Source organism: Anser cygnoides, chromosome 2 (genome assembly GCF_040182565.1).
Source record: "Anser cygnoides isolate HZ-2024a breed goose chromosome 2, Taihu_goose_T2T_genome, whole genome shotgun sequence".
Lineage (NCBI taxonomy): Eukaryota > Metazoa > Chordata > Aves > Anseriformes > Anatidae > Anser > Anser cygnoides.
Window position 1 is genome coordinate 82,232,439 of NC_089874.1, and position 18,093 is coordinate 82,250,531.

Sequence of the window (18,093 nt, forward strand, 5' to 3'; positions counted from 1 at the left end):
TCCAGCAGCACTAACAGGACTGCGAAGGGGGAGCCAGCCTGCCAGTCTGTACAACACATGCTTAAAATAAAAGCCAATAACCTCTCACTTCCATAAACAAACGGTTTACTTAAAACTTGTAAATCATCTGATTAAAACACACACAAAATCTGCTGTGTGGCTCAGTAGTCTTCAGCTATAATTTCGTACTCCAAGGTAATGAAATGTGAAAATCCTTTCACCACTTGCCACATCCCACACACTTAACACTTCGCCTTGAAACACTAAGAATCAAATTTCCGCCAACCCCTCGTAAAATACGGAGCAATTCTGCCAAATTCCCATCCATGCTCTTCATTTGATGTCAAAGCAACAGAGGTACCATAATGCACTTGATATCATTCTTTTCCTGCTAATGTTTTATTCAGGCTGAGCTTCATTAATAAAGATGAAAGTTTGGACTCACGGTTGCTCCATGTTTACAAAACATCCAGGCTCCTTTACATCTTGCTTAAGCGTGAAGAATCACTGAACACAATTTCCTAAAACCAAAAAATCCCGCATAACAAAATTGCATATCTGAATTTTTGAAATTCACTGAATCAAATTTCACAGAGTGAACCCTAAAGTCTGTTTGCCAGGAAAGCACAAGCCCAAAATGGAAGTTGGGACCTCCCAGGATAATAAAGAAGCTGGACCCCAGTACACACATCCTTCGCATTAAACAAGCAAATAAATACACATCATTCACATGGAGTAATTTGTTCTAAAAATGCAGGTGCATTTGTACTTCCCACAACCACTTTTTAAGCCTTGGCTGCTCAAACAGCACTGGAGTCACATAAGTCTTTTTATTATTATTTTTTTTTATTTTTTTGTTGGAACTGAGCAGTGACTGACTTCTTACTGGACACCAGGGAACAAAAAGTAGCCCAGAACCTGGGCTTTAGACAGGTCCAAATGTCTCCACGGAGAAAACCTACAAAGAAATGTGTGTTTAAAAGAAAAAAAAAATAGATGTGTATATAGCATCACTTTTCAATGCCAGGTACTGGACCATGGAATGGGATAGACTGCACTGCATTTTTGAAGTAGTATGACTATCGACATACTTGAGAAACATTTTAACACTGTACATTACAACAAACTATTCAGTTCACTTGTATACAAGTCAGCAAATGCGCCAGGTGATCCAACATGATATGGCAGTTGCAAATTTATAATGATAGTCACAGTCTAAAGCCAGAACAAAAAACATCTCCAGAATTTCTTTAAAAAAAGGAATTAACGTACACACCGCACACGCACGCAGACAAAAATCTTGAGGTTTTACTTATTGCTCTTACACAAGGCTGTGAGCAGGCAAATGTCTGGATCAGAAATTAGGTCAAACATGCATTTCAGCAGGCACAAAAAGTACAGGAAATTCGTATTAACAAAACAACGTACTGCATCACGTAATACAGGATGGTATTCTGCTAATATAATACTTACTCCATTAATACCGGATAAACCCCACGTCTGCCTGTTGCATAATGTGTTATGCAGCGTGGTATTTTAACCTAATTTCTGATTGTTCCTTCATACCGCGCTCCCCACGTAGGGATGAAGAGAGGCAGTTTTCAAGACAACCGTTCTCTGCAACGCCAGAGAAACCTCGGCATCAAGAGCTCCAGTTGGGCAGGTATGGCCAGCACGAGGCCAGCCTTAACACTGTCACCTCCCAGGCCTGCTCTTTGACTGCCTCATGTTTTTGTGCAGCCATCAACAACTCAAACAAATGCAGAAGTTGGTGCAAAATGCTTCCGCGCTGTTCTCGGAGCATCTTCCAGCTATGCTATACACTCCTGGTATAAGCATCGCTTGCTACAGGGAATAAGGCAGTAGAGGGTCAAGTCCTGTGTCTGGTCACTTCCTTAAGAGTCTATAAAGGCAAGATTTTTTGGTGAACTGGCTTTCCTTTACGTACCAAGCAGCATAGCGTGGATGTCAGTAGAAATCTGGCTACCTACTGGTGACAGGACTAACACGTTTACAAGACACATTTTGGAATTCCTGTTGTTCCCTACTGCAACCAAATAAGATGTGCTGCTGAGAGGTGTCAATGTATTACAATACTATAAGTCAGGTTCAAGGCATACGGCACTTGGACCTACATGAAAAAGGCATTGAATGTGTTATCTGAGGATTATGGTTTTTTTCTGTGCTATGAATACATATGACAGTAGATAAAATTCAGCACAATCGTTCCTCTCCACACATGACCCTACATACACCATAACAATTAAGCACCATATGTTTATGCTATTCTGCAGTTAACAGAAATCGAGGAAGAAAAGGGTGGGTTGTGAACCAAGAGGGGAAGAAATCCAGCACTAAGTCAGAGGTATGCTGACGGAAGTTCTAGTTGAGAATGTTTATTGTGAACCAGATACTGGATTTTGTGACAACATCAGAAAGCCAACACCATCTACAAGGCCAACTTGGGCACCGTATAGACAAAATTGTGTTCTCCAGTGTTACAATACAGCATTGAGCAATTTCTAATTAATTACTAGAAAGAGCACTAGGTGGAGGACAAGAGTTCACTCTACAGGGCGGTTATGCTTAGGCAATTGCTCACACTTTGTACTTGCAAAAAGAACCAGTGCAAATCAATAGCTTTTTCTGCCTTATTAAAGGTCTTTCTGCTATGTGCCCCTTGATCTGATCCTTAAACCTCAAACAAATTTCAGCTTTCAGACTTGCCAAATACCCAAATTCACAGACTTCTACTTAACTTACAAACAGTATTACTAAAGCTAGTGGGACTGCTTTATGGAGGAAGGTGCTGCTGAAATGCAGGTTCAGGAATTTGGCTCTTTCTGAGCAGAGAACTGCAAATGACTGGGGTTTTAGGACATTCATAGGTGGAGGGGGATATTACCTGTGCTTTTTCTTTTTGTTTTGTTTCTTCCCAAGTCTGTCCTAATGAACACCAACATTTATATGAAATGTGGGGAAAGGTCCATCACGCTCACCCAGACATTTTGGCACTAGGACATCCACAGTGATTTAGGAGGTGCAGTGCAACCCAGAAGAGGGTTGGGTTATCCTGTATTCTTCTCCCAGCTCTGTCACTGGCTCTTATTAAATAATTGCACAAAAGGGTCCTCAGTCTGTTGACTGTGATGCTGAGGCTTCCTTAGAGCAACCCCTCTTTTACAGCACCCATGGGTGCACAAGCTTTATCTCCTAGGAGAGAGGGAGACAAAATAGGTCTAAATTCTTCTAAAAAATTAAGAGAACCCAACCTCTGGAAAAAGAAAAGGAAGGACAATTTGCTATCATGCCCTTGCAGGAAGGAGTCCTAGGACTTCTCATGACCCATTTCTTCACTAATGGCTATGAAGGCCAGGTCTGCAGGAAGCCCTGTTGCCAGATCAGAGGTAAAACAGCATGTCCAACATTCACCGTTCAAAGCCATCCTTCACGTGAAGCTGGTTAGGCAGAAATGTTTTGGCTGCATTGTCAGGTATTCCTCCTAGCTCACTTTGCTGTCCTGCTCGGAAGCTCCTTCACACAGAAGATTCTTGAAGCGCCACTTCTCTACAGCCGAAAGCAATGGGGGAAAAGCAAAGAGAAAGAGAAAGGCAAAAAACACACACCACAGAACCAAACAACTGCTTGTAAAATGTTTCCTTTTAAAAACTATTATACAACTTCCTAACTTAGTTTAATTAATGTGCAGTTTAAAACATATAAAATGCCTTGCCAGCTAAATGATTTCTCAGTTCTACAAGTCTCCCCCTTCCCTCCCTCAATTAAAAAATAACACATGTGGGTTGGTATCAAACACCTTTCACTGAGTCACACGCCAGTTCTCCTTTAATTCTACATGGAGCAGTTTTGATTTTGATCTACTGTGGTTAGAGAAGAGCTCTTACCGCATACTTTACAGTATAACCAGCTATGTAGATGTCTTTAATCTCGTAACACGATAAAAATCACCGTAAATTACAGTCCCTTTGATAAATGATTATGGTGACGCATGCAGTCCTCCTCAGTGCTGTTACCATCAGACAGGGGACATGGTTTTCTCCGCAGGCCGCCAAGGGCTGGGGCCAGGCCGGCGCACCGCCATCTCGGAGCAAAGCGTCCTGCAGCCATCGGCCAAAGTTGCAGTGAATTGTCTTGCTCGATCCCACCACCACCACCACCCTAACCCCTGGGTGGGCACCCCCGGGGCATCCTCCACAACGCCTCAGCCGCACGAGATCACCGTGAAGCGCTTGGAAATGCATGACATGTTGTGGAGGACGATGCCCAGGAGAAAGACCAAGACGCAGGCCACCAGGATCACAGTGCAAACCCCCGACCAGGTGGAGCTCTTCACTACGCCTCTGCGGTCGGGTTCCTCCGTGCCCACCTCAGCGGGGAGGCCGCCCTGCAGCGGCTGCTGCTCCGCCGGGATCGTCACCACCGCCAGGGACTTCTGCTGGCTGCCGGGCAGGAGGCGGCAGCCGATGTCTCCCGGCAGCAGGGCCCTCTCCTTGGAGAGAGGAAGGGGCAGCATGTAGCACCCGTTGCTGGGGAGTTTGATGAAGACAGGGGTGTGCTCGGAGGCATGGGGGATGGCGATGACGGCGATCACCTCAGGGTCATCAGGCAGCTGTGACACGGAGTAGCCCGGTGGCAGCTTGGTGATGCCGCGGCACCAGGGACACCGCAGGTCCTTCTGGCTGGTCCTCATCTGCTGCAGGCACACCGAGCAGCACGTGTGCTTGCAGTCCAGCAGCTTGGGCCGCCGGCGCGGGCTGTAGTAGTTGAAGCAAATCTGGCACTCCAGCAGGGAGTCCTGGGACAGTGTCTCCATGGTGGCCGGCACGACGCGGGGAGGCACCGCCGGCCTGGCAGGGAGGTTTGGCCACGGCACCCCGCAGCCACCTTCCACTACTTCTCCTCAGGAAGGCTGGGAAGAGCGCAGGGAAACCTCTGGTCCTGATCTTTCAGCACCTGAGGCAAACAGAGAAACGTGAATCAGTGGATTAATTACAGGAGCAAGAGGAAACGGAGCCAGAGGCTAAGGGTGAGTAAAAACTAGAACTGACTTTGTAAGATAGCAGGAGAAACCAATTTGCAATCCCAAACAACCAAATGTGAGTTTGTCAGCTTCACCAAAACCCCTCATGTCTAACTTTCCAGTCAGCCATCAGCAGATCTCCCTTTCTGCGCAGTCATAAAATCACTACCAACGTTCCAGACTTCCACTCATATTTATACCCATGAAAGGTCCATGAAGCAGGTCCTTCGGCATCCGCCTCTTGTACTTTCAGAACTTTGCAGCCCTTTCTGCACCGTAACAATTGCTCTCATTTAATCCTTTAAACCCCTGAGGATTTTTAGCTATTTGGCTCAACCAGTAGTTCTGTGAGCAAGGTGGAGGAAAAAAAATGTTTAAAGGGATGCATTTCCACAAGCTCCCGACGTTATGACTGTAAAATACATGCCTGAATGAGCAACCGCCTATTTACAACGAAACACCCACATCTGTGCACAACAGAAAGAAATGGCAAGTTTTTCAGTTAAATTAACTGTTTGCCCAGTTACACAAACAGCTTCTGAACACGGCCATCTGACGCAAACCTTGTCACTGAGGAAGACATTGCTCAAGGTGAGAGGCTCTGCTTAGACCCAGGACTGCAGCGTGCCATGGAGAACCATCTGTTAATGCACGGCATTGAAGGCAAACTGTTCCTGACCTTGTTCCGCACTAGTCATTAAAAAGGGATTCCTTGCGTTTCCCCACTTATTTCTTATCACTATGCAAAAAGAGGCAGCTGTATTTACTTCCACAGCAAGTTGTTTAGCCCTGTTTGATCTCAGTCACTCCAACGCATGATAAATATGAAGGGGCGACATTTTTACAACTTTTTGCTTTTTGCCTTCCTTGCTGTATTTGAAGAAGTATCAGTTCAAATTTGCATATAGATAATAAAAGAAAGGAAGCCCACAATATTTGCATGGTGATCTTTGATCATCTCTTATTGCAATGTTATACCTAAAACAGAGTTAACACTAGAGGACCAGAGCTGTTGGAGGACTTTTTCCTTTCCATAGAGTTATTTCTTGCTCTTCCCTCTAGGTCATAGCAACTAGGTTGCAACATGCTAATCAATAGGTGACATCAGTCGAACAGAAATACCACGGTTCAAGAAGAAAAAGCAGGTATAAATGTGGGGTTTGCAATATAAGACAGGCCTCTGGACCACACCGTCCTATATTGTACCAATATTTGAACTGGGAAAAACAAAATACATGCCATCCTTTCAGACGCTAACAACTTGGCTGGCAGCACCGGCCCTGTTGCCGATTTTGTAACAGCAGCAGATTTTGGCTCACAAGAAGCTTCAGCAAATACACAGTGACAATCCTGACTCAGGAGGGAGTGGGGGCTGAGGTTATGAAAGCGGGAGCTTGTGAACACGTGAAAAAAGGCATGTTCCAGCCATGGGAACGTCACTTCTGGGATGCTTTGCCCAAGACCAGTGCTGGGGGAGGCCCCGACCAGTGTAAAACCCGCACAGTGGCTGGGGCAAGGTGCCCAGGCAGCAGCAGCACATTGCACAAGGCATTAAGAGAGACTCTGCGTGCAGCTGGGGCCTAGCACCACCACAGAGGGGGCTTTGCATTCATAAGGCCACACCAAAAGAGAGCAGCAGAAAGTGAGGGAAGGTTTTATTTTCTTCATCCTCTTTTGCATTATCATCTTCACATTTTTATGGTACAGGCAGGCACAAGGAAGACTGGCAGAAAGAGCTGTCAAAAGACTGGCATGCAACTGCGGCAGAAACATGAGAACACCATCCACAAAGCTAGGCCACTCCCTGCTGAAAAACATTAAGAGGCAAAGGCCAGATTAGAAATGAGTTAAGGGAACTCAGGAAGGGATCGCTCAAGTCATCATACCCGGCTTTCAGTGATCAACCACACATGATCCAGCAGTTTTATATTTTGCACAGAAGTGTCCATACAAAGTCTTCATAGTCATCCCTGTGACAAATGAGCTCAGACAATAAAAGATGCAATTCTGATCTCCTGGAGATATAGTCCTAGGTATCTGCAAATCTGTTAGAAAACAGGTATAATATTGCAGTATTACTATGAGAAGTAGCCCTACTGCCTGGAAATTCAGAAGGTAAAGCTTTAATTTAGAAACAGAGTGAACGTAGTTCTCCTGTAGGTGTAAATCAGTATCTCTGTACAGATCTGCACTCCAGATCTCGGAGTCAAGGAACTGAGTGTCTAAGTTCTCTGACCTGATTTAGCTGTCACCTATAACCACCTCTTTCCAGTTAAAGTGCTAAAGTCAAACAAGTTTCCATTGATTTTAAAGTGACTGGGATCAAGCTCATTTTTCTGACCTCACAACCCCAGGAGCTACATATTCATATGCTATCAAGCCTCCATCCCCATCCCAGTGACATCCTTACAGCAGAAGACCAGTGCTAAGAAAGAGGTGAGATATTCAGAACTAAAGAATGAAACAGAAGTCACCTCCAAGCAAAGAAAATCAAGGAAAAAGAAAAAAATCCATTCTAGCAAGAAGACCTTGGCGGGTTTGAATGCTAAGAAATGGCGTGAAGCATTCCTCCAACAGGTCAAACTTACAAAACATTAGTGCAATCTAAGAAAAAGGGAAAAAAAAAGTGGAAACAAATTAAGAGGTCATGATGGGACTTGGGACCTGCATGATATATACTGTTCAGCATGTACAGGTGTGTTTGTTGAAGCCACAAAGCTAGTGAAAGCCCCTTTTTGACCTGGTGTTGAATAAAGGAAACAGTCGCTTCCACTGTGTCTTAAAGTTACATGATTTTCCTTGAAAAAAAAAAAAAAAACCCACAAAACTATAAACATTATTTTGATTACAAGGTTGCATTGTACCTATGCCAAATTATGACATTTCTTACTTTTCCTGTAAGTCTCAAATAATAACCAGAGATATATTTTGGCAGATCAGTGTTAACATCCCGTAAGCGGAGAGGCTCCAATGATTCCTTCAGAATGTATCTAAGGACAAGTTAAAGAGTAGCCACATCCGTCTAACCCCTTGGCCTTTGCTGACACTAATGAGCTTACCTTGTCCAAAGGTTTGCTATCTAGTTTCATGGGAGCAAGGCAACTTTGCTCCCAACCATACTGAAAGCCCCACAACACTCCTGCACTATGCCACAGCTTGGTTTGGGGAGATAGAAGACGGTCAAGCCACCATCTACAGTCAGAATTAAACTGCACAGTGCCCATTTGTTTCATTTTGCTACCTATGGTTAGGAAGGAAAAAGCCATGGGAGCTCTGAGTACGTTTCTATCACTTCATTTTAATAACGAAGTGAAGAGTTAACGCTGCAGCAGACCTTCTGGTGGACAGAGGACTGAAATGTCTCATCGACTTGTTAATCTCACTGAATTGTTGATCAACACCCCTCACACTAACTGAGGGCACTGAGCTAACCCAGGTGAACACCTCGCCCAAAGTTGACTCAAACTGCACTCTTCTTCATGCTTCGAGCGCAACGACCAAGAGGCAGCCAGGCTGCAGACGAAGGAAGGCGCTGCTGACTTCAGTGTCAGACAAAAACCTCGTTTTGTCATTGTTTGCGCTTGTCACCCAGTGACGGACACGGGGGGCTACTGACAGGAAAAGAGAGGAAAAAAAAAAAAAACAGAAAAGACTGTCAGGGATCTCTGTAGGTCTGGTAAGAGAGCATACGTGTGTGTGGATATGGGCATGTGGGGGGGGGGGGGGAAGGCTGGGGAACGTGACGGTGAAACCACACACACAGAGGTGACTGCAGCTGCGATTAATAACTCTGCCTAGCCTGAACCTGACAGCAACTGACAGCTTTTCAGGGCTGAGATCTAACCAGTAATACGAATAAAAACTAATAGGGTATGAAAATCCATGAGTTCCAAAATGCAAGTGTCAGACAGGTGCAGCAGCAGAGGAAGTGAGAAGAGACAGAGCTGCAAAGAAGCATCAGGAAACCTCTCTGCCTCTCCGTTTCACACTTGCTGTGGCTCTGCCCCACATCCACAGGACTGCTGATGGTCGGCGAGATGAGATTCACACACGGGAGAGGAGACGGAGGGACGAACCTGCAAAGCTGATGAGATCCACTGGAGGAGATCAAGGTACAGCTGGATGGCTCAGAGCATGACAGAAGGCCCTCCTCTGAAGAGTTCATAAGATCTGAGAAAATACCACGTAACTCAAGAACAACAAAGACAGTAAGCTCCGGAGAATACAACTTCTTTCAGCTGCTCGGCAGTCATGCCATCTGTTCTGTCAACACCTTGTCAGAGGCTGTGGCAGGCCCCAAGCTCTCTTTCTTCAGGTGAGCAGGAGGCCCGCCATGCCAAAGCACTGGCTTACTGCTCCCCAAGAAGGTGAAGGGGGAAAGGGTATTTGTTGCAACTCACGGCTTCCCAACACAACGCAGGGAAGTGTTGCATGAGGTGAATAGAAGGCACTGCAGATAGTATAACACAGCTAGATGCAGTGCGAGGAAGAAGAAAGAAAAGGGGTCAGATTAAAATCAGATTTGATGTAGAGAAAATTCTGCACAAACACTAACTATAAAGTGGTCAGAAAAGGCAGTTATTTTTGGAACCCTGTGCACAGACAGACATTAAACGTCCACGATGAGAGCTGAACAAGTCCAACAACAAACCAAAGACAAATCATTGCCTATTAAGATGGTATTTCTTCTCCGTAAGGACAGCCCCAGTGACTAAGCAATGGAAGCCACAGCCTTGAAGGGGTGCTGCCTCCACTGGAGAATGAAGAACTATCTCCACACATACATCCTAACTTATTAGGGCCCAAAATTATATCAACGTGAACGCCACAAAAATATATTTTAATGATGCCTGTGGAATTTAATACAATTCTCAGAAGATTAAATATCATATCCCATTTTTACAGACTGGCTCCAGGGCATTCACTGGAAGCCTCAAAATCTCTGCACAGACATATGCACGTATTTAGGCATGCTGTACCTACTGCATGGCAAGGTTAATAACAGACTTTTAGCAAGGCAGTGCACTGACGACACTTCACCTTTCTCAAGGAAGGTTCATTACGCAAACTCCCCAAACACATTAAGCATTCTCTGACGGTATTACCGAGTATGTATGACTTACGACGAAGAAAGATCCATTCGTTTTGGGTGCCCTTAGGCTGGAAAGGAGATGGGGGGAGTGGCGCGGAGTGGGCACTCATCTCTATAGGGAAACTAATTGCAAGAATCATCTGCCCAAAAATATGGAAGGAAATGGCTGCTGCAGTCACTTCAAACTGATAGTGGATAGGAAGAAACATATCTAATATTTGGGAGCATTTCTGCTACAAAATTCACCATCCATTAATGTTTTCAACAGATTTGTTTGTACTAAATGTACCGGGGCTGTTGCAAACATGCAGGACGTACTACCTGATTTCCCCTGAATATCCTTCACTAAATGATCCTATTTATTTTTAGGCTGTTCTTTAGCACTAATTACCATAGTAACTGAAAACAGTACAAAGATTAATTAATTTATTCAGCACAACACCCTTGTTAAGAGAGAAGTGTTATCATTATTATATCCTTTCATCATCTAAGAAAAGAAGTGCTGAGAGATGAAGCAGTTGGTTCAAGGTCATGCAAGCACCACCCAGGTTGCCTCAAAGCTCCTGGAAAACTTCGTGGCAGCTCCACTTCTCACCTCTTGAGCCACTGGACAGGGGTGAAAGATTCTTTTTTTTCCCAAACAGAGAATCAATAAGGCTCAGTAAACCACGCATTTCTCCCAGTCTCTCCAAGGTGGCAGTATCTCTGTGGTCTGCCCAAGGTTTTCAGTGGCTTTCACCGAACATACCAGCTTTTCCATGGACCATGAAACCACGAAAGCCTGTGATCCAGAAGTTTTAAAGCATCTCCACAGACACAGCTTATCCATCACGAAAACTGCAACTGAGAGACTGTCTGCATTTTGAGGAACATGAAGCTAACAATAAGACAAAGTGAACCCATTCTTCTCTCCAGAATTACTTATTTTCTGGGCACCTTCCCCTGAGACAGACAGCCTACAGCCACTATTCTTTCTATTTGGTTATTCACAATTGCACAGAAATATTTCAGAGCAAAAACGCATTTTAATTTGGCCAAATCCTTAGCGAGTGCAAGCTGACATTGCTCCTTCAGCTTTAGCCCAGCCCTTGCCAAGAAATCCAGCCCTTGGCAAGATGAGAACCAAGCATACATACTCCCAGATGTGTAAAGCCACAGAAAATAAAGCTGGGTGAAACTGTGAAATATGAGCCTACAACATCCTACGAACCTGTGCCAGAGGATCCGTGCTGATAGGGAATCTGCTGTGGGTGATCTCAATGGCACAGATCAATCAGGACAACAGCTGGCCAGCCTCCTGCCTCTCTGGCAGCCATGCAATCAGACGTGGAGCACGAGAAGGGAGCCTGAGTGCAAGGTATTAACCCACCACCTTTACCTCAGAAATCATCACCAGCCAGCCGTAACAACAGAAGACGGAGAAACAAAGGTCCCCCACAGGAATGTAAGTAATTACACGCAGAAGTTTACATTTTTGGAGAAGAATGGATCCGGTGAAAACACCAGCCTTCAGTGTTTATAGAAAACAGAGAGAGACTCACTTGGCTGCACGTTGTTCCATCTCACCTCACCAGCTCTGCTGCTCCCTCCTTTTATCTGCAAACTTTGACACGTCCACACTCCCCAGCTCCAAAGACCTTATTTTGGTCAAATGTGATCAGGATAAACTGCACTTTGTTCCAACAGCAAACACTACTAATCACCTGTAATGTGCCTGGTCAGCAAACGACGGGCACAGATTCTTACTGCTGAGTCAAAACAGAACAACCATGCTCACCAGCAAGTTTCAAGCGAGGTGTTTTCCTGTGGGAAATGCTATTTCAAATAAAAATATTCCAGAGAAACATGCCCATTTCAGGCACATTTCTTCTGCCCATCCAGCCCCTCAACAGCCCTCCACGCGGTTGGATGTGGAGCCCAAGCTGTGGAGCCTGACCTGGTCCTCACCAGCCCAGGGCTTCCAGGTTTGTGGCTTTTTGACAGGGTGACTTGTCAAGCTGCCCCAGAGCTACAGGTCCCTAAATCTCACAGGCTCCTGGGCTTCCCCCAGCCTGGGGGAGTGCAGGAGACCCCATGTGCAGTGCTGCCCAGGCCAGGAGGAGTGTGATGGTGCTCCTCACCATTTCTGCTGTCCATAAGTCTTGGCAGTTCTTGTCCTGAATGAGGGGTGCACTGACAGGGATGCCTGGAAATGTTCAGGGCCAGGTTGGATGGGGCTTTGACCAACCTGGTCTGGTGGGAGGTGTCCCTCCCCATGGGGTTGGAAACAGGTGATCTTTCAGGTTCCTTCCAACACAAACCACTCTGTGATTCTCTGACAGGATGAGAGACCTGACTGTGGTTATTAGGCATCCCAAATCTGGGAACTGCCCCGCACAGGATTCTAAAAGGTTCCCTCTCAATTTGGAAATAAACAAAATCTCCAGGGTTCAAAACATCCCAAGAGACTGTGCTCATTTTTATAGCCTTTCTCACTGCAAATCTCACACGGCCATTAGCACTTCTTCAGATCTGTTGGCTGCTCTTAATTATGCCTGACACACTTGTAAACCCTAGGGTGATAGGAATTAACAGCCAGGTTTCTCCACTACCAAGTGACGAAACTGTTTGCCATTCAAGCTGGCACCAAGAGGAATGGGGGTGAGGGGCCATAAGAAGAGCTATCTACCCCTCACTCCCTTAATAAAAGCAACACCAGTAGTAACTGATGGCCAGGACATAAGGAGCAGATGGTTGGCAAAGACAGATTTAGAAGTAGCCTCCCTAACTTAAAGCGAGGTCACAAATTAAGCCACTAAGGCCAAAATACCACATCTTCATAGCTTTGCCCAAGCAAAGAGTAAGGCTATGGTCATTAAGCTCACTCTCAGTAAAAGCTTTTATTTGCAATGCAGCATCTTCTTTCTAAAAGAGATTTTCATTTATGGCTACATGACAGGATTCTGTGTTATTCAAAATGCTGAGAGAGACCATGAAGTGACAAATTTTGCTCTCCCATTACAGCTTTATGCTTCATCTGCCATTGACTGAATTTGCCTGATACCTGAAGAGAAACCTAATTAAAATATTCTTCCCTTCCTCCCCCAAGAATTTGCTATTAGACTTACAAAATGCCACCATCCCCAAATATATAGTTTTAAATAAATCTCAAATGCACATGCCTCTCACTGATATAGGTCAGTGGGTGCTTGACTGGGAATCAGCTTGAAGTAGCGCACTAAGATACCCAACTATTATTACAGGAGCAAACACTGCAGCTCTCTGAGGTCACTGAGCAGTTTTTGATAAGCCAGGTCAAAATATGCCTGCATACTGGCCCAAAGAAAGAAAGGAATCAATACTCACATTTCACGTATTGCCTATATAATGCAAAAACTGAAAACTCCATTTCACGCTTACCTCAGGAAACAGAAGTCCTTCAAATGAGAGGTTTAATTGTTGCAACTCCGTTCTGTGTTCCTGTCTCACACACGGGACTCCGTACCCACAAAGCACGGCTTCCTGAGGAAGCGATGCTGAGACCCACACCACTCAACAGCCACGTTCACACTGCTGCTCCCAAGGGCTGGGCTGGATTTTGTTTTGTTTGGGTGTGGGAAGGGGATGTTTCTTTTTTTTTGCTTCAGCATGTAAAAGAAAAAAGCAAGAGACCAAGGGGAATCAAAATAACACATCTTTTTACATTGAAACGGATGGGATTAAGAAATTGGAAAACATTTTATTAGAAGCCTCGTAATAATAAGGAAGGAAAATCTTTTCTTTCATAGACCATAAAGAAGTAGAGTAAGGTTTGAGGGAGGTTACGCTGGGGGGGGGAGCTTTTTAATCTTTTTACCTTTCTCCTGAAATTTACTATATGGGCAGCACAGGGGAGTAAAGTCCCCCGTTTATCAAGAGAAAAGGTGTAACAGATGTCATAACACAGAAGAATGACTTCCAAGAGCTTATCTTCACAAGAGTGGCCGATAGCCAGCTAGCATGGCCCCTCAAGGTCAGCCGCTAACGATGTCATTTCCTAACGCAGACAAATTGTGATCTTCATGCATTTGCAGCCTCTGATAAGCTCTACAGCTACTCCAGGTCACGGCACTGGTCATTCTGGTTTGCAGACTACACCAAAAGGAACTGGAACCAGTCCAAAAGCTCCTTTCTTATTGGAAGCTAATCATTCACCCTGTAACACTCCTGGCAGCTAGTAATATTAATACCGCGCTCGCTTCCTGAGTTTTGGGAACGGTCCAACTCTCACTGCAAATATGGATCACAAGCAGAGGTAAACCGAGCCTGAGCAGCATACATACTGATGACTTCCTAAGCGATCAGGTATCCTGATTTATATCACTGTCTTTACACCAGTCAAATCATCCCCAAAAGATTTAGCAGGCTATACTGAATAAGTAACTTGTTCCAATACTTTTCCAAAGCACATGTTCCTACGCATGACTACAACGCTTTGCAAGGTCCGGTGCAGCCACGTAATGAAGCGCCTGGCCTGACATTAGCCGCTGAAGTTAATGGGATGATACATGCTCCTGAGGTCAGTTGCACATTTACATATTTAACACACTATCCATCAGTACAACTAATACAGAGAACCAGTGTCAGCGGCCGCAGGCAGATCAGTAAATCTCTAAGTGCAGATGCTTTCACCCACCTTGTGTCACCCTGAAAATGGGTGACCTGGGCAAACACGACACAACCTTCCCAAAACTGCCACAACTAACCAGACTGGTGGTACGTAAAGACTTGAAGCCCTGGTACAACCAGGGAAAAACTGAGTCTAGCAGTGAGGCAACAGGCCGATGCCAGGAAACACTCACAGCCCTCTCCTTCATGCCCGCAGACATGGGCAGGCCCACGGGAGCAACAAGAAGACTCCCATGGGTGGTCTTCTAGGATGAAGCCTAGAACAAGGTGAGGGGATTTGCGTTGAGTCTCGCTTTCCCCCACAGGAACCAGCACATTTTGCAAGACAAGACACCTCACAGCTAAGCAATACGGTGTTTCCAGAGGCCCATGACCACAGCTCAGGTAGCAACTGGGCCCACACTGCCATGTCTCAACCCTCTCTGGAGGGCTGAGATAAATTACAGCTCCTCGGAGACGGAGCGCGAAGATGCAGAGCTGCCAGCCTCTCTGCTCTGACAGCCATGTCATGGTGGGGACCAGCAATCGGCCTCTCAAACGCTCTGGCATGGGAAGATAAACTATTCTTGCCCATGTTACTTGAAACCTACAGATGCTCTCCTTCACAGAGATAGTAGGTATTCAACTCCAGAGCCACTCACCGGCTGTAGCTGCAAGGAGTTTATCAGACCTGCCAAGCCCTGTCAGGTTGTATTTCATCCCTTACAGTAAGTTTCAAAGTTCAGGCCAGACATCACCCATCGTACTTCTGCCAGTCAAAGCCTGGCTGCTCTGGAAACATCCTGGTGTGGAAAACCCTCCGCTTGGCAGCACTGATCCAACAGCATACACCATTTACTGCATGAGGGAGTGCAGATGCTAGGAAAGGACGGTGTTATGCTACATTTGAGCAAAAAAACATCAAAATGAAGCAAACTGCTTAATTTTGGGCCTAGCCCTGCAGTCCTTGCAACGTAACAGCAGAACAGACTTTGAAAAGATAACAAGCATAATATTGCTAATGCTCAAGATTTCATCATAATCCTGATAGTATACGGCTATGGTAAATCCCCTAGGCTCACATGGTTATCTACAAACAGCTCAGTATTCATTAAAAAGGTTTCTGGCCCCCTTTTTCTGAAGAAAAGCTTGAAAACATCGACTTTGGAAGCCCCAAATCCTGGTTAGGTAGGCCCCTGAACTTTAGTCTCTAACTTGCAAACCAGTCTCATGATCTCAGGGAACTCTGAACCTGAATTAGAGCTAACTACAGAAATGTAGTTTTGAGGTAAACAAATTCATTGGCAGTTTCAGGTCAAATTAAGCAAATACTTTCTCCCTAGGCAAAAATGGTTATTTCCATTAAATTGTCAGCTCATTCCAACTTTCATTTTAATTCAACTATTTCCTTTCAGAGGAAGAAATTTATAAAAAGGTAAAGCAAACAAAGCTATCTGTGCTGACTCTGGAATAACTTTTCTCCTGATGTTGTCAACCAACCACTGTGCAAGCCAGAAGCATCTCTTACTCGCACCACTTTACTGCTGAACGCAGAATGCTTAAGTATAGCAATACCCCACATTTTCTTTTTCTTTCCCAGTCTAGTGAAAGCAAAGGAGATAAATACACCCGAACTATCAGCAACAGTTTCATAGCAGCATGTTTACAAAGAATCCTTCACCCTTTTAGTTGTTGGCTAACAAAAATAAATAAATCACAACATGTGGCATTTTCATCAGACCAGTCACTTTCCATGATGTGATCAAATCCTGAAGAGGACTATATGTTTGAGGGGATTACTGTTTTTTAGAGGTGTTTCTTGCAGAAGAGCTAGAGGATCATCCTTTGGAAGGGCAGGTAGTTCAGATCTTTCTAAAAAATCACTCATCTCAAGGGTCTCTAGAGTACATCCCAAAGTCACTAATAGCTTATGAACACATCAGAGAAGCTTCACCACATGCATCCAATGCATATTACGTGTACCATGATACAGAACAGCCCTTCTAAAGAAAAGGTGCCACAGAGACTGTTGAAAGAAAGGGGAAAAGGCCAAAAGTCTGTTTTGACACTCTACTGGTGTTGCATTGGAAGATGCAGCCTAAGAGGAGGCATATCTGTGCAGGATTCAGATTCCAATCAGCTAAGGTCTTTGTACCATTTTATTAAAACAATGTCTGTGTGCCTTACAATGGCGCATGAAACACAGGAAATACCAATGCATACAGCCAAGGTGATGCCAGAAGAACCATGCTGACTCACACCACTTGAGGATTTGGCCAAGAGACAGAAATCAATGTGACAAAACAGCTGAGAGACATACCTCTTTTCTACCGCCAAAACAAGTTCTCATTTAGGATGAGCTATGGACCAGATCTGCACTGTGCCACAAGCTATAACAACCTTAGCTTTCCATCCAAAAGATTTTCAGTATCATTTAATTTACTGACATCATTGTTACTTTTTAGAGTTGGGTCAGTGTTGTCCTATCTTTGTTTAAGTGATATTATTTGCCATGTATCTTTCGTTCTAATGATTACTCCTTTAAAAAACAAACATTTTGACGAAAAGGAAATTATTTTTTTGCCAAATCACAGGAATGATCAAAATATTTTATTAAATCAATACAAAAATAAAAAGTATTTCCTATTTAGAAAAAAATGGATTGGAAAAATCCTTTTCTGTTCTTGAAGCCACTCCTTCATCCTGTGCTCTATTTTTTTTAAGCAGTGAAACCGCTGCCGGTTTCTTTCGCATTAACTTTGCAGAACGCCTGCCAGAGCAAGGTCTTTGCCAATGAACAGGGTCCTTAAATGCTATGACAAGGAAAAAATTAATGTAATGATCAATACAAATAGTTAATGGCATTATTATTACTAACACCAATGATGTTTGGCGTGAGCTCTCATCCCCTAGAGCAGCTGCCTCCAAAGAAGAGAGCTCTAAGAGAGCAAGGGCCAGCAGGTGGCACTCCAGAATACAAAGCACTAAGCAGCAGGGCTCGCAGGACCAAAAACCCCGTTCTGCTCAGCTGTGCCACTACCTTGCTCCAGCAGCCTGCAGGAGGTTTGGCTTGGATGACCATCTCCACTTCCCCACTCCCGAAGAGGGGGTACAAACGCCCACAGCCTTGCCTTTTAGCACCCTAACACGACGCTGGTGCAAGGCATCACGTCCAGAAGCGTAGGGCAGCAGCACACCCGAAGTGCTGAGATCACGACTTGCTCCCTAAGGGGAGCGCTCCCTCAGGACAAGCTGAGTTTGCTTTCCCGTGTTGTGTATGCAAAAGTGGCAGCACTTTACTGCCTCCTACCACTCTCCTGCACTCCTCCAAACA

At 44.8% G+C, this 18,093-nt stretch overlaps 1 protein-coding gene across 7 annotated transcripts in view; it reads right to left on the reverse strand.

The window, feature by feature from the left end:
• Window positions 1–366: 366 nt before the first annotated feature.
• The window catches only part of RNF152 (ring finger protein 152), a 54,466-nt gene continuing 36,739 nt past the window's right edge, over window positions 367–18,093 (reverse strand). For 6 of the 7 annotated variants that reach the window (XM_066992516.1, XM_066992515.1, XM_066992517.1 and 3 more), the window contains one exon: window positions 367–4,974. In XM_066992516.1, the coding sequence (XP_066848617.1) occupies window positions 4,223–4,834 (612 nt within the window). In that variant the 5' untranslated portion in view covers window positions 4,835–4,974 and the 3' untranslated portion in view covers window positions 367–4,222. Of the gene's footprint in view, window positions 4,975–13,532; window positions 17,416–18,093 lie in introns of those variants that run through there. The other variant, XM_066992518.1, reaches the window with a different exon arrangement.